Here is a 23,607-nt window from a genome sequence, read left to right as displayed (position 1 = left end):
GTGACCAGGCTCTGCTTTTCGCAGATGAGTGAGGCTGGGACCGAAGTTAGTGACAGGTTGGTTACTGGTGCCGTGCAAGGCCTAAGAAGAAATGGCACCCTTTTCACAGTGGCCTATTATAGCGCCACCAGGAGGCCACAATAACCTACCTGACCTGTGCTCCGAGGAGCACTTTCTCTAGTTTCTCCATATTTTTACCATCCCCCTTCTTCCCCTTTTTCCTTTTATTCTCTTCAGACTATTGTTCCCCACGGAGTAAGAGTGTTTGCCTCGTATTGAAAGATTCCCGGTTTGATCCTGGCTCCTTCTGGTATTGCATCAAATTGGCTTTGATCAGAACCCATAATTGGTCCCCGGCACTGTGCACTGTTCAGTAGCTGCCCAATAGTTGGGATATGTTAAATGAGGACAATTTGGCCAGTGAAACTTTCTATTTCCCTTCCCCTACCTATTTACATTGAATTCTGTGGACTTCTCCTGAAAGTACAATAGGCTTAACTACTTGGGCCTTGCCAGGTTTCAATCTATCATTTTTTTCCTGTTACTAATGATGCCTGCACCCATTGAGAAACTACATCCATACCCATGATTGATTTGCCTTACTGAATACCGTGCAGGCCAAGACTGGCCATTGATTTATAACGGTTAGAGCTTTATGTTAAGAAAGTAAGTGAGTAAGTAAGTAAGTGGGTGAGTACATGACTTATTGTCTGCTGAATGATAGCCTTTCTCAAACTTCTGTCAGGCAGGACTTTAGTTTCAGACGTCTCAATAAAGATTTAATAAGATTCAATAAAGTATTTTTCAGGTACTGAAATTGTGTCACTGCACTGTTCTGTTTGATAAAAACGTGTAACACTGTAATTAGCAAGCTAAAGCCTTAGTTGAGTCCCCCAAGGACACACCAGGCCCCCTTTCCACCCTCTACACTAAATACCATTGACGAAAATAGCCAATCTACAGTACATACAAGCTCACCATGGGTAGGCTTATACCCTGAACAAAAAAGGAGTGAAAATGCTGAGGGTGAGCTCTGAGGGGCCTGTGCTGTGAACAGAACTGAAGATACTGAAAAGGATCCTTGGCTAATAAGCCAAATATGCCCAAATACATTATAAGTGTCCTCTATTACTAAAATGTCAAATGAAAAACATCTTAAATATTTTACCATCTTTCACTCAATAGGGGCAATGCCCGTCGCAAGTTGATGATATCATTTGCCCATGTGTGGTCTAGCCCTATGGAATTTATGGAATGCATGTGAAAATAAAAAAACAACTTAATACTTCCTAAGGTTGATATGAGCATCAAATACACTTTCTCTCAAAGTTCTCTTTTTCCTTAAAAAAAAAATATATATATAAATTATATATTTTAGTTATATAGGGCAATTATAACGTATTAAGGTATATTTGGCTCATTAGCCAGAGATCCTTTACAAATTGAGGGTGCCTTGGATGAACTCTGTCAGACAGAGAGACTGCTGCAGTTCAGCCGAATACCCTTGACCAGAGCCAGGTCCATAAATGCAACATGTTCAAGATGAATTATGGTGAGCATTAGTGGCCTGACTAAATTACGTTGAATCATCTCATGCCTATAGAAGCTGGCATGTCTAGACTAAATACAGATAACAAGGTTTGAAAATATTTAGCTGACCCCAATTACTTTAGGCTGAGACAGGAAGGGACATTCCATGTATTTTACCTTTCAGATTAAATTGACCAAAAATGTCATTATGCAATTACAGCAAACATTACATTTAATTAAAATGTAAGTGTATATTTTCTTCAGTTTTAGCCACAGTAGTGGAGGGACCTAAAGTACGGCAATGTCATTCGGTCAGTCAGTCCTTCCACCACTTGGTCCCAAGCAACATTATATTGAATTGTACAGGCTGAATTGCCATGGAATTTGTTGTGCAGATACATGAATCCGAGGATGGCCCTATTGGTAACCTAATAGTAATGGCCTTTCCTCTATCACCACCATTAGGTAAAAATGTCCATGTGCACACCTTAACTAAAAAGAGACCAATTCTTTTTTCTAAAATGTATGACTTTATTTTCAGATTTCTTCAAATTCTCCATACAAATAAATCATGTGTAATCAGTCAAACATTATGGTAGGCTACAGTATGTTGTCCTACAGCCTATTAAGGCACCATCTTTAATAATAAGTGACTAGACCATGTCGGAAAATGTTGTTTTATTGTAATAACTACATCGGTATATAAAAGTTAACAAAGATTTGTATGTTATAACTGCATAATGATAGAACTGCTTGAGGCGTGATTTCTTACTCTATCTGACGTGTGCATGAGAATAATAAACACATCTTGTGCAGAACTGCAGCATACGGTGCCACATCCTGTTGAAGATTACATTTAGATAACTTGTATATGCAGTAGTGGAAGTATGACATTTCCTGTACACAAACAGTTGTACTTCCTCTTCTTAGAAACAAGGCCATTTCCAGTTAAACACAGATTCCATATGAAATTACACGTCTCTAACTATCCTCTCACTTCTGTTGCCTTTAATGTCAGCTGCCTCAGCCTAAGAGCTGAATGAGTACCTACCTGGAGAAGAACATTGTCACCCGGTTCAAGTTGTATGTCTCTCCTGGTCATAACTTCCACCACATTGTAGGTTATTGTTAAGTTAACAAACCAGTTAATAGATCCAATAATGTCAAGCAGATAGACTAATCTGATTTGTTACTTCTTATTTGTTTTGTTGACTTTTTCTTCAAGTTCATCTCCACATGTTATGGCTTATAACAGTAAAATGTCGCTGTAGGGTAGTCCAAAACCATTACCTTTCTGGAAATGGAAAAAACAATGTGTGTTCCAATGGATCCAATATAGTTATTTACTCACAAGCACCACTTTGTATTGGTTAAATATTTATAAAATCCACTGACAGACTTAACCACTTTCAATCCAGGCCACATTATACAGTTCTTGGGGACATGTCAACTAGTGTGATGAACTTTTAGCGGAATGTAAAATATTGAGCTTTATAAATAATTCACCTGTAAGTAAGCTACAAACTGCTTGACAAGAACAATATAGACGTAACTAAGATAGGAAATTAAGATCATTGAATCATTGAATCAACCATTCATTATGCATATTATTATATCATTACACTTTCACTAAAACTTCCTGGTTGTGCAGTCAAAACGCCATTGTAACCCATTAATGTAAATATATTGTTCTTTGGTTTTCAGAACATGGGTGAATAGTGGTAAATATGTCTAACAGGATTCAGTCATATTGGCTTTTGACTGATCTGTTTAGGTATGTAATTATTAATTAACAAATTAATTAATTATTCAATAAATTATTATTGTAACAGGCCTACACTTGAGCATAGATAAAATAGTTACTTATCAATTATAATATATAGGCCAACCTAAAACCTACTTTTCCTCTTACAACAATTGTATTTTATATTGAATTGTATTCCTGCCATGCTTGTCAATATAATATCTTACCTTTAAATATAAAGCACTATATTATATCGTCAGGTGGAAACCTTGTATGTCCAAAACGGTTACTTTTGAGGAAATGGAAAAAAGAACCTGTGATCCAATGTAATCCATTGTTATGTTTAGTCACAAGCACTTGTTAATACTTTATAAAACATACAGACAGACTTAACTTGTTGCAACAATTGCATTACACTGTCATACAACAAAACAGGGCATAAATTAATGATGAAACTAAAAATATTAAATATGGAGATACAAGGCTTCTGCCGGATAGCAACGATGATAACATGAATCTTGACAATGTACAGTAATTACTTGACAAATCACGTGGCACATTTTGACTCTTATTGATGTTATTAGTGGTACACTGGTATATTTAATGTTGGATAATGACATGAGTATTCCAGGTACAAAGCATTTCAACCGGTAGTAAATGAAGTCATTTTCACATTGTGTCCTGGAAAGCCCCCTGCAGACTCTGCATGTTGATGTTCTTGTTGTTAGTGTTAGTTCTGTTGCATTTGTGGTGATGGTGGCTTTACAGGTTGGCTGCATTTCACAGAGCCTCACGACTGTAGTTTTATATTGAGATATCTGTGGTCGTATTGTACAATCTGACTGACATGCCCACTGACAACACAATGAATGAAAATCACTCATTATGCAGGGGCTTGGTCCAATCCATGGGATAATGTTTCTTCTTTTGATTCCATGGGCTGTTATAAGCATGTTCTAGTGCTGTCAGAGTTCTTAGTGCAGTAGTGTAGTTCCTATTAATACTTCCTATTAATAGACTACAGTCTAGTCTAGTGCATTACCCACTGCCAGAGTATTAGGGTCTAGAACTGGGTGGAAACAAGTGATTAAAAAAAAAATAACAGCAAGCAAAGACTTTAGGGCAATCATTCATTCATTCATTGGGACGGTATCAGAATTGTTTTTTAAAGCAGTAGGTGTACATTTTGTTAGTGGCTGTTCTCACTGCCAGATCACAAGCCCCTATATTCAATTTCGATGTCCGCAGATGTTTCAGTATATCTGTGATCATCTGCGTGCGCACGCGCGTGTGTGTGTGTGTGTGCGTACGTGTGCGCGTGCGCGCGTGTGTGTGTGTGTGTGTGTGTGTGTGTGTGTGTAAAGACAGCTTACTTTCCACATGCATATCTTCAACATTAAAATATGGGTGCCATGAGTAGTGATTCTCAACCTTTTTAATTTCATGGAAACCCATCTTGATATGCATTAAGTCAAACCACGTACAGTATCTACTGTAGGTATAGAGAAGTGAAAATATCAAGATAGCCATTCCTGTATGTACTCTGACTGTATTTACGTGCACATGTAATAATGGCAGAGATTAACAATCAATCATTTAGCTCCCGGGTCACACATTGAGAACCACTGACCACTCTCTTAACATTCTGACAATACATTAGCATGAATAAACTTAATCTTTATAAAAATAGATAATTTTTTCTATATCCATATATGTATGTACACAACATAAGATAACATCAGGAGGGAAACGGGATAGTTTAGCTCAAACATTTCCATGTATTTCAGTTGACATGTGGTTCAAAAAGGGGTTCCAAGTCTTGAAAGAAAAGAGAGGAAAAAAAGACAAATAAGTAGAGTTTATTATAGCCTGATAATCAGCCTGAAGCTGCGTGGAGCTTCAGTCTGAAATTGTCTCCAGTGTCGGCGATTACAAGGGGGAGGGGATTCGAATTTCCCTAAACCAATCCTAAGGGATCCCCACCCCCACCTCCGACTCTCCGACTCATTTGACAATACATTTTTTACCGAATAAATCCTAGGTTCACATTTACAACACCAGACCAAGAGGCAGTCCACTCAGAGAGTGGGCGGGGTCTATGGTCTGGAACCAGGCTAGTTTATTTCAGTATATCTCAATCTATAGCTGACTTAGGGTTAGCGTTAGCTTTAATGCCAGTGTCAGTAAAAAGACAATAAAAAGAGCTTATTGCTAAGAATTGTATTCAGAAAAGACTAAGAAACAACTTTCAACTTGGCATAAAAACTAAATCTGAGATTTGTTTCATTTTATATATTTTCAAAAATAGGAGATATTTCTGCTACTCAAAGTACGCGTGGTTAATAAGATTAGGATTTCTGCACAAAAAAGGAAACATGCTCACCAGTTCTCTCACACCACGGTTTCACAGGGCCAGAGCTCCACATCTTTGCCCACCCTGTAAAAAAAACATAATGTACTGTACTAGAGGGTGGGGACGCTGCGCGCCCCTTCCCCCTATCCGCTGCGCGGGGCTTTGTGCTTGTTGGTCCCTCCGTGTCCCTCTCTCTGTATATATTAACTAATTAAAAACAAAAGAAAAAAAAATAAGAATAAGAATACATGGGTGCCCCCCTGGGGGTCCGCGGAGTCTTGGGAGGCGCGCGAAACATCGCAGACCCCTTCAGACCCCATATAGATCCACCGGCTTACTCCCTGTGGCTTTAGTTTTTTCATGAACCTGCTTGCTTGTTTCTTCGGGTTCGGGTGACTGTTAGAGGCAGTGTGTAGACGCTGCCGCGGGTAACTAATAATGTATTGTTTGGGATTTGCATGGCACGAAAATGAAGGACATATTACGTGTTGTGGTGACATGTGATATGTTGTTGTTGTGTTTAGTCCGAAACAATGGAATGAGTGTATCGTCGGAAGCGGCGAGAGTTAACTATCCCAATGTATCGGTAGATATATAATCACTGTTCGATGACTGAGCTTGTTATTATTTTACCTTATTTATTATTGTATATCATTCTATTTTGTTGGTGGGCTCGCTGGAAGTGAACACAATAATGTTATTCTAAATTATTACAATTCTGGCCCAGATTTTGGACCTGCATAACGCCCTCAGACTTTCTGCCAGAAATGTAATTCAAACTTTAAAATGCATGTATGTATGCATGTATGTATGTATGTATGTATGTATGTATGTATGTATGTATGTATGTATGTATGTATGTATGTATGTATGTATGTATGTATGTATATGAATACATACATATACCATGTATATATATATATTTTATATATATTATTTTCTAAACACACACGCACGCAACACACACACACACACACACACACACACACACACACACACACACACACACACACACACACACACACACACACACACACACTGTACTTACATACATACATACATACATACATACATACATACATACATTGATGTGATTTACTTTGACATGCAAAAATCAAGTAACTAATTACGATCTAAATGTTAAGTAATTATTAATTCATTAATAATTATTATTAATTGAGGCTTAAGTAATGATTAACTAATGATGAAAACCATGACCCACCTGGGGGTCCCCAGGGGGCCACCAGGCCTATCCAGCAAGCCAGTCCAACTTGTGAGACCCCCGTCAGCCTAACACACAGCCACAGGAAGGTTTGTGTGTGTGTGTGTCCGTCATTCTGTCATTTTGTGTACAGCTAATCTCTGGCACCGTTGGCTTGATCGCAGCGAAACTGTGCACACACACTCCCTGGATGCCAGAGCAGAACCTCTGCCCCACATTTTTCACATGAGCCTGTTATAGTGCCACCAGGAGGCCGCTTTTTGCGAAACATTTTTTGACAGTACTCCTACAGATTTCATCCAAACATCACGCAAATCAGTACACAGTATCTCTATAGTCATGTGATCAACACGGATCTGTCCAATTTTCCATATTCTATCCTGATTGGCTAAGGTTGGCTTCCAAAGTTTGCAGGATTGCTCCGTTTTCAACAAAATGCCTCAAATCATGAATGCAGCTTGCGATTTCCGTGAGATTTCACACTGACGTTCCCTCTAGGCCGAGGAATAAATGCCACTTGAAATTTTTCAAATCAGCCTCATGGTGGCGCTATAAAAGGCATTTTGTTGAAAACAGACCAATCATGCAAACTTTGGAAGCCAACCTTAGCCAATCAGGATGAAATATGGAAAATTGGACAGATCCGTGTTGATCACATGACTATAGAGATACTGTGTACTGATTTGCGTGATGTTTGGATAAAATCTGTAGGAGTACGGTCAAAATAAATGTTTTGCAAAAAGCGGCCTCCTGGTAGCGCTATAACAGGCCCATGTGAAAAATGTGCAGCTGAGGTTCTGCTCTGGCATCCAGGGAGTATGTGTGCACAGTGTCGCTGCGATCAAGCCAACGGTGTCGGAGATTAGCTGTACACAGAATGACAGAATGACACACGGACGGACACACGGACGGACGGACAGGGGTAAAACATACTCTCGCCATGCCTTTCGGCCTGGCGGAGACAATAAATGGAAAAAAGTAATTGAAAAAACACGGTCTCCTCACGTATTAGAAGGACAATATCAGTCACCAGAACCAAGGACGGGTGTTTCCGATTAAGCTAACATGGTTAAAATGGAGTTTGAAGTTACAACGGGTTTGTACAGGAAGGGGGGCGTGTCTGATCAAATTAATATCAAATATCTAAATACTGAATCAAGCAACTTAAAAACTGTCCGGGGTGTTGACAAAAGCCTGAGTAGATGATAAAATTACCCAAAATTAGTTTGAAAGTGAAATATCCCTTTAACTAATGAAATATTAACTTTGGTTAAGTCATAGTGACTTTGTAATTAATTAATAGGAATTAATGATGAATTCTTAATAAATTATTGGTGAATGAATGTATGAGTTAATCATTAACTAAGCATTAATTAAGCCTTAATTACATGTATGAATTGGCCCCTTATGAGCAAGTGCTACCGTACTTCTCCTTGGTGAAAAATACCATGTTCATGTTCAGGGTACTGTAAAAGGGCGCTTTCTAATTTAATATATTGGGCAAGGCTGTCAATTTAAATAGTCACCTCAGCTACTTTTACACCTTAATATTGTCACTCCTTAATTAGGCCAGGCACGCTAGAATCTCCTGCCCTGTATAAACATGGTTTCCATGTACGAAAATCCTTTCATATTCCATTCGATTGCCGTGAAACTTTGCACGCACACTCCCAAAAGACCAAAGAAGAACCACCACCCCACATTTTTTTAATGGGCTCATGGTAACGCTATAACGGCCCACTTCACGTTTTGGCTATAACTTTTGAACAGTTTTCCCCCTAGATTCCTTGGATCATGACTGAACTCATAGTTTTATTACTATACCTACAAAGTTTGTCGAAAGCTCACGCAAATCTGTAACATTATCTCTGGAGTTATGTGATCAAGATGTATAGTCAGATTTTTCAGATTCCAGACCAATTGGCTATGACTGCCTTCCAATGTTTGTGGGGGCTGGCTAGGCAATCCGGCCTGGTGGAGACCTTTTCAGTTTCATCTGCCGTTGGTGTGTGAATCTATGTGTGAATTGGTGAATGTAATGCACATTGTGAAGCGCTTTGTAGAAAGACTCTATGCACCATACATTATACCATTTACCATAAATATGGCTCTAAATATAGAACAGAATATTTAGTAAAATGTAAATAACAAATATTGGTTTTACAAGTAAAATCCAAACCCAATATACAGAGTATAGTAATACACAAGCTATGCAGCATTCATCGTGATTTTTATTCAACATCTAATGAATGCTGTTTTTTGAACAACTGTATAATATTTACCTCTTTTTTTCAGTGAGACCAGAGCAATGGAATAGGCCTTCACATCTCTGAAATAAAATAAAATAAAGCAGATTGTCTTTACAAGCAAACATTCAGATTGTCATTAGTTTCAAAATTTCTAATTATAGGCTTTCAAAAAGCAGATTACAACTGACATTGCTTGTCCCATTTAATTCTGAAAGATGCACACAGATTCTTTAACCACTTGAACAGTATCCTTTATTATCCTTTAAAAGAAGTGGACCCCTAGTATAGACCCCTAGACTATGAAGTATATTGAAACAGGTGTCACACCTATACTAGCACATAAACGCAAACTGGCAATATAAAATGAAACAATTAGACAAAAATCACTAGTGCAGCAAAAACGATAAGTCACAATAGGTGTAAATCACGGCAATAATTATAGTCTTTTAATGTTATTTTGATACCTGTTTCACTATACAATAACACTGAACAGAATCACTAATATCACTACTTCCGGTTCCTTGCTCACAGAGAACAGATACAACAGATAAAGATGATTGACAATTTGGACTTAAATAAGAAAATGTTCCATGCAGAGCCTTTCAGAACCTTGAAGAATGACCTTCACCCAGCCTAGTTCAGTTTGGATCAGTGGGGGGCACTTTCTTCCCTTTGTTTGTGATTTAATCTCATTGGCATGACTGGGGGGACTGGCAGTTGAGTTGTTCTTTTGTTTGAATGCATTTATCTTGCCAGCTATGAACTACCAAAGCACTGTCTTGCACAACTTGATGGTGGAAGTGAGTAGACAGCTGAAATTACACTCCTGCATGCGGAAAATGCAGATATAATAAATAATATACGGTAGATATACAGAGGAAACGGAACAGACAAAGGTGAGAGGAAAACCTAAACCAAATGGCTGTATTCCAGAGCATTCTGTCCAGGAACTTGATGGGCCATTACTGGGTTTGTATTTAAGAACTTTCCCAGTAAAACGTAATATTTGCCTACCACTGGCCATGGGATAAGGAGAATGCATAATGTTTCTGTTATTTGTGTCAGGAAAGCAGAATATAGAAATGGGTTACGCTAAGATTGTTGGCCACACAGCACACAGCAGGAAGGAATGATTAAAACAATGTTGCATCAGTCAGTCAGTCAGTCAGTCAGTCAGTCAGTATGTATGTATGTACTTGAGAGATTGACTATGCTGACTATACAAATTAACTTTGACATCTGCATTTTAATGGCATTTGGTTTATGTAAGAATTTGAACAAAACCCGTACAGTAGGCCTTTTTTAATAGATGTCAGTTCTTATCAATTCGAGTCAGTGAGTCAGTGAGTCAGTCATTCAGTCAGTCAGTCAGTCTTGAGACATTGACTTAGCTGACTGTACCAGTTAACTTTGACATGCTTTGACATCTTAATGTCTTTCTATGGTACTAGGTTTATGTAACAACTTGAATAGAACCCAGACCGTTTTATAGATGTCAGTTGTAATCCATTTGATTTTGCAACACTATTTATTTCAAAGCATAACTATTACTTACTGTTTTCATTATGAAACAACAGAAGGCGAAGAATAACAAAAATCCCCCAGAAACTGCAGCCATGGTGAATACAGGCTGGCCAGAGAGCTGCTTCCAGCTACTGGTTCCATCCACCTTTTTTTCTTTTGGACCCTCGTACAAAGAAGTCCTGCTGATGGCCGTAGATTTGATGTTAGGAAGAACATCTAAGAGAGAGAGCAAAGCAGGATAGCATGAGGAAATGTTGCATATTGAATTTTCCATAGTTGATTGATTTAAGAGGTCTTTGTTCACTGAAAGAGCCGATATGGGCAAGCACATATCATTTAGGATGATATAACAGTTTTAAAATAACTGTGATGGCATGGTCATGAACTGAATGAGTTACTGCAAAACACAAATGTTTCATTTCTCATATGTCACATAGAGTACGCATAAGTCATTGCTGCACAATTGTAAAGTTGTATGTACATTATAGAATATTGCATGTTAATCTATTCTAATCTATTTTGTTCTAAAACTTTTGAATTCTTCATAATCATGTCATTTGGCTACATGAAAATAAAAATACTACTCCTACTACTATTGCTGCTACTACTGCTGTACTATTGCGACTTATGATAATAATAATAATAATAATAATACAAACTAGAAAAAGTGCTCCTCGGAGCACAAGTCTCCGCCAGCAGACTTGTGTTGGGAATGTTGGGAATGTTCTAATTCTTATGTTCTAATTCTTACAAAAAATAGAACATGTTACTGTGTCATAGTAACATGACACAAGTGTCCTATCCGTCTGTATAAGTGTCCTATCCGTCCTGTCTGTATAAGTGTCCTATCCGTCCTGTCTATATAAGTGTCCTATCCGTCCTGTCTGTATAAGTGTCCTATCCGTCCTGTCTGTATAAGTGTCCTATCCGTCCTGTCTATGTAAGTGTCCTATCCCTCCTGTCTGTGTAAGTGTCCTATCTGTCCTGTCTGTGTAAGTGTCCTATCCAATTGTTACAGTATCCGCCATTTCTCAGCCATTTCGTGAATATTCCTGTCTTACCTCACTTTGAAAGAGGCTAAGACTCTTTCAAAGTGACACATGTATTTATAGGCCGCTATACGTCACTAGCCAATCAGATCACACTATTTCACCGTATTGTCACGTGTCACGTGAGGCTTGACCAATGTTAGCTTGGCCGAGGGGGGGGGGACGGAAAGTGAAAACAATGTCTCCTGGCCGAGACAACAAACAAATAAATAAATACAATGTTGGGAAATGGGGGGGGGGGATATTACCTTTACTAATAATGTCCTGGATTGCATTAATGTTATTTGAAAATTTAGTTTGGGATTTTGGATCCTCTGCTTGAGTCTGTAAGTCCATGGAACTATCTTTCAATTCATATGAATGTAATTCCATCATATATGTGTGCACAGCAACAAAGGGCACCCTCTCAGTATCATGGTTTGAAGTATCCATAGTGTTCTCTGGAGCTCTGTGTTTTTGTTCCGTAGCCTTAGGTTTAAGACTTGAAACCCCGTTTTGAAGAACAGTGTCAGGGGGTCCATAGTTATTAGAATCCAGTGGTTTCTTTGCCAAGACATGTTTTGTATTTTCATCACTACTTTGAGTGATGTCCATCACACCATACAGGGCTGGGGAAGCATCTGCGCCAGATTGAGCCATTTTCTCTTTCAGTAAGTCCTGAGTCCTGTTCCCTAATGGGAACCGTCTGCTCCACTCTGGCTTATGGAGCAATGGGTCATGCTCCTTTTCAGTCGGTGGAGGGAACAGCCATGAGGTGTCCCTCTTCTTAATGGGATATATATCTGGGAGATTGACTGTCACTGAAGGAAGGAAGCCTACTGTCATGTTGCTCCCTGAAGACAGGATGGAACTGTTGGTCTGTGTGCCATGAGGGGAGAGGGACCTGGGTGGCCTGACAGGTGTGTGCTGATTAGGACGTGAATGCCTAGCCCTTTTCCATAGGCTATTGGCAGGGGAGGAGACAGTGGTCGTCTGAGTCGAAATGGAACAAGAGCACTGGCATTCAGGACTACCTAAAAGAAGGAGAACAATGTAAAAAAAAAAGGAGTAATTAATTACAAATGTATCTTTATTATATTTTTCATAATAACGTGAATGAAATGAGCCCCTGTCATTTAAATTAAAGGAGAAACACGGACAATCCCCAAACCTTCAGCACTGTACATTTTTTGGTCAGTCCATCAAACAGCACCACCTTTATTGCATTTCCTAAAATACGGCTGATGCACAAAAGTTAAAGTAGAAAAGTGTGCTCCTCAGAGGACAGAGCTCCACCAGGCCTGGTTGCCTGTCCAGGGCTGTGCCATTCGTGGGGTGCAGCCGTCAGGACACAAGGAAGCTGCAGGGGGAAATAGAGTCTTTCTGGCACCCCCTATGGGCAGAAATGAAAGCGCGTTTGGAGCTGTACTATAGACGCCTCTCAACATGTAGACTGAAAGAACGAGCCCGATCGATGGTCTTGAAGGGCGGATCCAAACCCAGCCACTGTGATCTTAAAGGTTTCATGACATTCAGTTTTACAACACATTAAAAGTCTTTGTCATGGTCCTTCAAACGTGTATACAAGTTTTAACTAAAAAATCCACTCCAGTGATCCAAATTCAGGTGTTTTTCTCTCACATTTCTAAAGCCTTTTCAACTGCAATGAAAAAATAAATCTTTGCCTGCGGGTGTCGCTGTTGAGGGATTTTGCCTGTCAATCATCACCTCTGCTCTGCCACCCCCCCCCCCCCCCCCCCCCCCCCCCAAAGGAAAGGATGGGGGCGGGGAGGGGCGAGGAGGAGAGTGGGCGGGATTAATGGCCTATGACTTCACACTCCAAGGGCCAAGCACAGATTACTTTTCAGCCTAATTATTCAGAAAACCCCAGACCACAGAAAATCCACTGAATGTTCAAAGTTCAGATTTTTTGGGTGTAATTGGGGTTATAAAACCCCCCAAAAACATAAAACATTAAAAAAGTGAAAATGAATGTCATAGAACCTTTAAATGGCAATGACATACTGTACTTAAACTTGTAGCGTTTAGAAAAATACAAGTACAAATACATTGATATCTTATCAGGAAATACTGTCACTTGTTCCATGCACTCATTATCATTCTCGTTCCCATATCAGGGAGGAACAGCCCTTTCTTCTGTTTATATTCCATTACCCGGAGGGACTGCATTGGGATTGTTGGTTGTCTAAAAGCAGATGAGCAATAGCTGATTGAATAGAATTTTGAGTACACCATTTTATGCTATTTCAAGGGGGGAAATCATGCTCAGCTAATATATATGGTGTGTATTAATGTTTATCTCGGACTCCTCATCCCAGTCAGCTACATTACTGCAAGAGATAGCCTACCATGCACCAGGGTAAACATCTTTCCCCCTGTAGCAGTGAGACACACAAACAACATTTTCGTGAATGGAAATGACAAGCAGATGACAGCTTCCTGTTACACATTTTGTGAGAAGGAGTTACAGACTCTGGGATCTTGGTTTTCCATACCTGTGGTGGAAGTGTCTGAGACAACAGTGCTGGATTCGGTAGTGTCCTCCACAGCATACTCTTCTTGGCAACTCCAATCCACAGGGCCAAGACTCTCTGACATTAGCATCATATACATCTGGAACACACTTTTAGCCTTTTTTAGAGCGTCTTTTGGTGAGCTGCCAAACACCCTGGCAAACCTTCCTGGGTTGTCCTGCCAGAAAGAGAGAGAAACTAGAAAGAGTGCTCCTCAGAGCACAGGTCTCCGCCAGGTCAGGTAGTTTATTGTGGCCTCCTGGTGGCGCTATAATAGGCCGATGTGAAATGGATGCCATTTCTTCTTAGGCCTTTCAATCAGACATTGCATTTATGATTTGAGGCATTTTGTTCCAAAAATGTGTTTTGCTAAATTAGACCTGCTAGTGGCGCTATAACAGGCCAATGTGAAAAGGGTGGCATCTCTTCCTCGGCCTAGTGGGAATGTGCGCGCAAAATTACACGGAAATCGTACGCTGCGTTGATGATTTCAGGCATTTTGTTAAAAAATAACCAATCTTGCAAACTTTGGAAGTCAATCTTAGCCAATCAGGATAGAATATGGAAAATCGGACAGATCTGTGTTGATCACATGACTATAGAGATACTGTGTACCGATTTGCGTGAGGTTTGGACAAAATCTGTAGGAGTGATATCCAAAAATGTGTTTTGTGCAAATCGGCCTCCTGGTGGCGCTATAACAGGCCAATCTGAAAAAGCCCAGCGGCCGGGCTAATGGTGCCGGAGATTAGCTGTTCACAGACAGACACACGGACGGACGGACAGGATGCAAAACATACATACATATACTATATATATATACACACACACAATATAAAATGTTGACCAGGGGTGCCTGGTGGCTCAGCCAGTATAGTACAGGTTCAAATCTGACCCCATCTTGTCTCACATGTCTCTCATTTCTCTGTGCTCATGGTTTCCTGTCTCTCTACACTGAGATACCTGCAATAAAGCATGCGATTTGCAAATATAATTAAATTTTGAGCAGCATTTCAAACATTTCCGTTACTGTCTCTTGCAGGGCAATGCGCAGCTAAAGGGTTCGTTTTATCCATTAAGCTGCTAGACAGAGGAGAATAATGACGGGTGTTTGTTCTGAATTTGCACAATGTTGACCTCTCTCAGATTTACGCATTTATGCTCATTGCTATGATTGCTTACCTCAATTTCTTCATTGATCTCATGTATACATCCTTGAGAATAGAGGTTGTAGATCATCTTCTTCAAGGTGTTGACATATCTTCTGTTGTCTGACTTCCTAGCATATTGGAAATGGGAGTTCAGCAGCTCCAGGATGTGTGGAAAGGTTGCTTTGATGTAACAGATTTTACTCTAGGACACAAAAGGTTGAAAATTCGAAACAGTTACTTGCAGTCAGTTTCAGGGATTTTGATCACCACTATGTTAAATATTTTGGACCACATCATTTTTGTTTGTAAAACATTGCTTCAATGTTTCCACCCCTAACTGTGAGGAAGGATCGAGATTTAGAGATGATACGGAACTCCAAATCTGGGCAAGGTTTTAGGCTTGACTTCCATTATAGAATTTAAATTAAATATTTCAAAAAGTATATCACAGACACCCAGACCAACCCTTTTATAGATGGCTGGACTACTGCAGAGCCACACCATACAATTGCACAAACACAGACATGGATTTATAATAGCAATAGAGAAATACCTTTTTGTATGTATGATGGCTTTCTGTAATACTATGGGTTTCTAATACTCTCCCCATTCCTTTGTGTGTGTGTGTGTGTGTGTGTGTGTGTGTGTGTGTGTGTGTGTGTGTGTGTGTGTGTGTGTGTGTGTGTGTGTGTGTGTGTGTGTGTGTGTGTGTGTGTGTGTGTGTGTGTGTGTGTGTGTGTGAGAGAGAGAGAGAGAGAGAGAGCTAACGTACATGAAAATACACATTTTTCACTATCCTCCACTTTCCATTGAATTGACTGCATCTTTTTCAACACAAAAAACTAAAAAACAATTGCATGTTTTGAATGAAATTGGATAATAACGGTCAATTTTCCAATCAAAAACAGTGGACAGAAGAACAAAGGGCATTACTTAACTGTGCTGTCATCTGGTCATGTAAGAAGTGGATTATAGACTGTGGGAGAATGGATGATGTTGTTCTAACCAAGCTGAGCCTGGGACAATGGACATTGTGGTCTAGCCAGTTGTTTGAAAGGCATAGGCAAATTTCCAGACGGTCAGTGTGAAGTCTGGAGCTATTCAACTTTTTTTTGTCATATAAAATACAGAAGTGAAGAGGCAACAGTTATTCAGGGAGTTGTCAGATCTGGTTGTTATGGATTTCTCTTTTAACTGCATGAACCCTAGCATTCCTACTCTGGGCATGTCATGCATCCATCTATCTATCTATCTATCTATCTATCTATCTATCTATCTATCTATCTATCTATCTATCTATCTATCTATCTATCTATCTATCTATCTATCTATCTATCTATCTATCTATCTATCTGTCTGTCTGTCGATGAATCAACAACAACAACAACAACAACAACAACAATGTTGTTTGTTGTTGTTGACAGCAAATGAGCTCTTCTATATAATTCTGACCCGTGTTTGAACAAGTCAAATGAAGTTCACAGAAGCAATTCTATCTAATTAGAGTAGTCCCCATCTAATTAGAGTCCCCATCTAATTAGAGTTGCCCTTGTCCCTTCTCATTTAGACTATTGCAACTCTCTTTACTCTTTACTCTAGCCTCAGCCTAAGCTGTTTTTCATTGGCTGCAGTTGGTGCAGAATGCAACTGAAAGGCTTGTAGCTGGTTCAAAGAGATATGTGCACATCACTCCTGTTTTAGCTACACATCACTGGCTGTCAGTCAACTTTAGAATCTATTTTAAGATTTTATTATTTTTCCTCTGGCACCTGTAGCTACGTCTCTGAGCTCCTGACCCTGTATGTACCAGCACATGTCCTGAGATCACCAGATACATTTTTATTGGATGCACACAGTACCTACAGTAGGTCCAGGGGCCCGTTTCACAAAGACAGAATTAAATCCTCCTGGATGTAAGACAAATCCAGGTTTGACAAAGTCTGCTCAGTGCAGCCTGGGACCCGTTTCACAAAGGCAGATTTAAATCCTCTTGGATGTAAGACAAATCCAGGTTTGACAAAGTCTGCTCAGTGTAGCCTGGTTTATTCCGTTCCACGAACGCCAAGCCAGGCTGAGAAGCAGCGACTTTATCAAGCCAGACTTGGTCAAACCAGGTTGAATGCGCGTCCACGTCTTCCAGTAGACCATGAGGCTGAAATGGAGAAGCGCTTACGAGGAAATACATTAATAATAATAATAATTAATAGCCCAACTAGGTCTGAGGAAGCACGCTAGCATTTAAGCTAACTCTGTAGTCTGAAGCTACGTTGCACTTGCAGCGTACTGTTGTTGAAGAAACTAAGGAGCCTTGATTTCCTCAGGGAGGGGAGGGGAGGGGTGGTACTGCGGAGGACGGGCCGTCTCCCCATTGGCTGAAACGGGGAAGTGTCCCCATTGGCTTAAAGGAGTGAAGGACAGCCAGAACAGCCAATAATCAATAGGTGGCGAATAGGTGTCGAAAAATGAAACAGGATGTATTTGATTCTCCTTAAGTTCAGGACCTTAACCACTTGAACCCCAGTAAACCTATTCTGACAGAACATTCAGAAAAAAATGCTGATCTACAAGCTCATGCTTGTGGATTGGCTTGATCGGCTGTAGGTGTAAAGTGAAAAAAGAGCATACCAAGTACAGTTGTAAGGTGCATTTACTAATTAAACTATTATGTTTCCTAAATAATATTGAATTGCATGCTTTGAATTAAATTAAAGGACAAATGATCAAGCTCTGAAGATCAACCCTAGTTTTATATAAATCTATTTGAATAGATCACTCTGATGTGCACAGTACCAAACCGCTACGCTCAATATTGTACTTGTTGTAACGCACGCATTAATTTGCGTCTCCACACGTTCCTAAGTCAGTCCAAACAAATAACAGTCCAATAACTCATAGATCAATGAAAAAAAATCATAGCAATACATTATTGCCAATAATCTGACAGAAGCTAATCCACAACGAAAGTAAAAATCTCATAATGACTCATTGATAGATATTCCAGTGAGTAGTCTCCAGTGATTGTGGCATGCAGTTATATTCCACAAATAGGCCTAGGCCTAGCAAAATAGATAGCCCATAAAGCGATAAAATATGGTCTAACAAACATATTCTGACTAACAATGTATAATGTTTAATAGCGTTTTTTTTTTTTCATTTTCAAAATGTTTAAAGGCTTACTTACTTATTTTGTATAGCGAAAATAGCCAATCTACAAGCTCACAATTGTCATGATGAGGTTGTGCAGCCTACACAATTTCGTTATTTGATGTACAATGAAGTATTGGGCTTAAGTGGACATTTAATGTCGATGTGTAGCCTACCTATGTTATTTTAATAACATACTGTAGGTAGGCTAATAAGAATAAGGCAACATAAACACATACGAATGGAATAAGTGTGGGAAAACTCATTGGTTTGTGATCAGATTGACTGCTCAATGAATAGTAAAGGCACCTTAAACCTGGCTGCTAGCCTGGCCTGGACCAGGCTAATTTCACAGAATAAATCTCCATCGTAACTAATGTGGCTTTGCTTTCATGAAACTGAGCCATGGATAAACATATCCAGGATAACTGGCTAAGTTATTCTGGTTAGATAACTCAGCTTTCATGAATCACTAAACCAAGATAAATCATCCAGGATAGTTGATAAATTCCAGTTTAATCTGGTTTCGTTGAAACAGGCCCCTAGTTAGGAGTAGGCTTTGTTATCAGAACCCCTGCAGGCTCTAAAATATGTAGGGCGCCGGCAGAGTGCGACGCCGGCAGAGTGCGACCCCGGCGAACGGTGGCCAATATTGTTCATATCCAAAAGTAAAGGTATTCCCCCCTGCTCTCAGATGTTTACATTTTTAGCGGTCAAGAACATTTTACAGACAGGTTGAAACAAGCGTTTAAATCACTTTTTCAGCCTGTGCCATGTTTTCCCAATGGAACCTTAACGGGAGCAGTCCTGCGCATGCGGACGGAGGTTTACAGGATACAGGACAAACAAGTGAAATTGGATGTGACGGAACAAAAGAATGAGGCTAACAAAACATACTGTACTACCAGTTTAGTTGAACTTGCTAGTTTGCTAGCTTTCCATCAAAACATAGGCCTGTAAGCCACCTATAAAGGAGATGGACGTTCTAATCCAGATGTTACTGTTTGTGACTGAAAACAGCTTGTCTTGAATACAGTCCAGCACATTGAGGCAGCTGATTTATGCACTGCGATGGTTTGGGGATCAGCATCACTGACACAGTTTAAAACAAGACATAACTATTTGCATTCCTATCATCATTCATATGATAATGTAAAAGATCAGAGTACAGGGGCAAGGTATCTTACCGTGAAGAAAATGGAAATCTTAAAAAAGTAAAAAAATTACAAAAGTAAACTGCATTTCAAAAATGTATAAAACATAAACCTTGTTTATGTCGCCTCTCTCTCTCTTCCTCTCTCTCTCTCTCTCTCTATATATATATATATATATATATGAGGGATGGAGGGAAACCTGAACATGTTGATCCACATTGCGAATTGTACCATTGTCACAATAGCCCCCTCAATGCCAGCACAACGTGCCATGTTTTCTACTTGTAAATACACCAACTATATCTGAATGTGCTTTATGCAGACAAGGCACTCATTTCTATTCACTCACCAGACTGTGGCGCTCTGTGAATGGATAGCTTATTGCACAGCCATTGTCCAACTGGTTGTCAATCTGTGGAGTGAAAATTGAGATGTGAAGCCCACAGTTTCCTAAAACTAAATATTGTATTTGTCTTTCTTAATCATAATAATCATAATTATTATTATCGTTATTATTATTTGTCTAACCCAGGAAAGACATGGTTTAAAACAATGCAAAGCAACACATTGGACTCATGATATCTAACCATTTAAATGAGTGCATTGTACTTGTGAGATCCTGACCATCCTGTGTTTCACGGTTATTACATAGCCTAATGTTCTGCTTGCACTGCTGTGAACTAAGAGCTGTCTCTCACTGCAAGCTTTTATGACAAAACTGAAATACAAATCACAAACAAGCCCACATCCTCATACAGAACTATTGGGCTCATCTTTGGATAACTCAGATTTTTTAACAGATCTTATACCATGAGCATGTCTTCTAATGATTATTAATGTCTGTATACATAGTCTATCATCCTCTTATATGAGCTTTGGACCAACTGTTGCATCTTTTTATAAGATTCACCATTGTCTGAAGTATTATGCTTAACCACATTAACCCTGGTGTCCCTATTTTGGGCACGTCATAGGCAAAATCAACAGAAATAGCTATAGGCCTATATGCTTAAAGGCGCACTTTACCCATTTTCAATCTAATCTTCATATCATTGGTCCTCACTAATGCTCATTATAAAGTGCAATACATGCTCCAAGTTTTCTGAAAGGGAGGTGATACAACAACAAATCGACGTCATTCAGAACTTCTGATGGGCGATCTCAGAACTTTTGATCTGCTGCATTCCCTTATGTCCTGACTCTGCAAACTAGTTCGGTAAGCCCGTCCAAATTATTTTTTCTTGTTTTTTAACGTCGTGAGGAGACAGGAAGGAGCATGTATTGGTCTTAAGATGTCTACTCACTCTGTGTCTCATTGGTTGGCTATGACAGTTCAGAAACCTGCCTACTTATGACATCCTCAATAGGGATTCCAAGCTAATACAAACTACAGCTTTTCTCTTTCTGGAAGGTTAGCATGCTGATATAGAAGCCATTGTTCTTGCATTAAAGTATCACTGCCCCATTTTCAACCTATCTTCATATCATTTGTCCTCACTCATGCTCATTATAAGATGGCACCATTTCTGTATCTACTCACTCTGTGTCTCAGAGGAGGGCTGTGGATAGTTCAGAAACCTGCCTACCAGTGACATCATCGAATGGGAATCCAAGCTGATAGAAACGGGACTTTCTGTTCCTGGAAAGTTAGCATGCAGGCTAATAGAAGTCATTGTTCTCACGTTAATTCAAATCTAAATAAAACATTTGAAAAAAAAAGATGCTTAACGATGATGTCACTGGTAGGTGTTTTTTTTAAGTGTCTACAGCCCTCCTATGAGGCACAGGCCAAGTAGAAAAAAATTGTACCATTTTATAATGAGCATTAGTGAGGACCAATTATATGAAGATAAGGTTGAAAATGGGTGAATTGGTCCTTAAATTCACATGCTACAAATAACAGATCTACAAGCTTGAAGCTAAACATTGTGAGCTTATAGATCTGTTATTTTTTGCTGTTGCACGATGAAGTATAAATCAGGCTTAAAGTTTCTTGCCCCATATGCTGGTCCCCTGTAGGGCATGTTACATGGGGGTATAGGTCTCACCAGGCGGTTGAGGCTCAGGAGGTGATCCTTTGTTACAGAGTGTCGACATGGACCAAGGACACCACCCCACGCCAGGCACAAGCAGAGGAGGAGCACGAAGCACAGATGCCTAGCCTTAAAGTCCATAAGACAAGAGCACAAAGAGTTATCATGCATACCACTGTTACACACGTATGCCTCATCCACAAGTCCCCTACCCTGGAAAAGACACATTTTATTTGATTGATTGACATCATTATTGACAAAATGCACATGTTTAAACATAATATGTATGTGTACATTTCTGTCAAAAGGATAGAACAAAATAAAGCTCCAGAGTTTATTTCAATTGTGGTCCTTTGAATGTAATGTGAATGTATTGTACGCTGAGTGCCACACAGAGAGAATTATTACATAAAATAAAATAAAATCAATAATAGATACATGCATACAACTTTCCAAAACAACATTGGTGTCCAGCTGCTATTCAGCCAGCTCTTTTTGGAGGACTTAACGTTAACAATATAATCAACTTAAGGATTGTAGGTAACCAATTCCACATAAATGCTGCAGAATATAAAAACAAGTATTTTCCCATACAGCTTTTGAATCTGGATGGTACAACATTTGTGGAGCTCCCTCTGGTGGAATAACTGTGCATGATAATCTTAGAAAAGTAATTTAATTTATATGTTGGTACCATGTGACATTCCTGTACATATTTATGATACTCTCTCGTCCACTCTGAGCCACTTGGGGCTAATAAAATTAGCAGGGAGAAGATGTGTTTGAGAAGAAGGATCAACCTAATATCTCAAGATAGATTCTGCTAACAGCAGAATCTGTCAGCACGTGGACTAAGAAAGTGGACTAAGAAAGGGAGGGAGCCAAACCAAGTTCCTATTTTTGAGAGTGTGTGTAACACTCTCTAAGAAACACCCTGTCCATTTGAGTGTGTGTAACACTCAAAAACCCTGTCCATTTGTGTGTTTCATGTGTTTAGACTGAATTGTGGGCGTGCACTTCTGTTCATATATATACGGTGAGGGCGTGGCTGTGGAAAGGGGGCGTGTTTGGTCAAAAAGGCTCTGCAACGTGTCATGATTGGTTGCCATTTCTGCTTATTGTAAGCGACATTGCCCTTGTTTTTCTGTGAAGGTGCTTGTAAAGACTGGTGGTTAAGGTTTGTCTGTGTTTTGATATTTGGTATGAGTTTTTGGTTGACATGTTGATATATTTCACACACACTCTCACATTGGATATGTTATCCAATTAATTCTTGTTACAGAAAACAGGAGGTAGTGTGGTGCCCCAAGCCCCCAGAACCAAGAGGGAGAAGTGAAGTGCTATAGTCATGGTGGCCGATTCGAGTTCTGCAGTCTGGGGCCAGATACATGAACAAGCGAAAGCGGTTTCGACCAATGGGCTCGACTGACGAGCTTGCGCACGGGGTTGCACACGGAGGTGACACTACTGCGCATGCAGATGACTCGACGTCACCGCCAACAAACACAGAAGGGAAAAGGGGAGTATGTGCTCCATAGAAGTGAATGTTGGCATTACCCACTGCCCGTGAATTAAGCACAAGGGAGCTGGCACTGTCCCTAAACAGTATCTTGCGGCCGCTATACCCGCTATTCCGCTATTTATGCTGACTCCGTTATTTGCACCTGGAGGTGTGCCTGTGGGCGTGTTGTTGCACTTTCCCTAAAATTGCTGTCTTTCCCACACACATTTGGGAAAGTGCATAGCGGATTCTAAAACCACCCGCTGTGCCAAAATTCTTTTGGTAGAGTGCGCCTGCAATGGACATGTCGGGAGTCGAGCTGAGTTCTCTCCTAATTCTCCACATATCTCTGTGATTCAAATTTCCTGCAATCAGCAGAAGTGAGAGTGTCAATTCCTTGTCAATTATGTTTATAGAAGATTATAGTCTATTCAAAGCAG

The 23,607-nt window shown here is 39.7% G+C and overlaps 1 protein-coding gene across 7 annotated transcripts in view; it reads right to left on the bottom strand.

The window, feature by feature from the left end:
* Nucleotides 1-3,413: 3,413 nt before the first annotated feature.
* Nucleotides 3,414-23,607, bottom strand: part of LOC311048312 (macrophage colony-stimulating factor 1-like) — a 34,457-nt gene continuing 14,263 nt past the window's right edge. Inside the window, exons 2-11 of one of the 7 annotated variants that reach the window (XM_084061531.1) lie at nt 21,682-21,795; nt 19,983-20,045; nt 15,367-15,537; nt 14,167-14,362; nt 11,920-12,684; nt 10,654-10,838; nt 9,132-9,178; nt 6,850-6,917; nt 5,658-5,711; nt 3,415-4,195 (exon numbers count right to left, since the gene is read on the bottom strand). In XM_084061531.1, the coding sequence (XP_083917657.1) occupies nt 4,158-4,195; nt 5,658-5,711; nt 6,850-6,917; nt 9,132-9,178; nt 10,654-10,838; nt 11,920-12,684; nt 14,167-14,362; nt 15,367-15,537; nt 19,983-20,045; nt 21,682-21,795 (1,701 nt within the window). In that variant the 3' untranslated portion in view covers nt 3,415-4,157. The other 6 variants (XM_084061532.1, XM_084061535.1, XM_084061534.1 and 3 more) reach the window with 6 other exon arrangements.

Source organism: Gymnoscopelus microlampas, assembly GCF_963454915.1.
Source record: "Gymnoscopelus microlampas genome assembly, chromosome: 7".
Classification (NCBI taxonomy): domain Eukaryota; kingdom Metazoa; phylum Chordata; class Actinopteri; order Myctophiformes; family Myctophidae; genus Gymnoscopelus; species Gymnoscopelus microlampas.
Note: the sequence above shows the minus strand (reverse complement) of the source record. Positions and strands in the feature narration are given on the sequence as shown.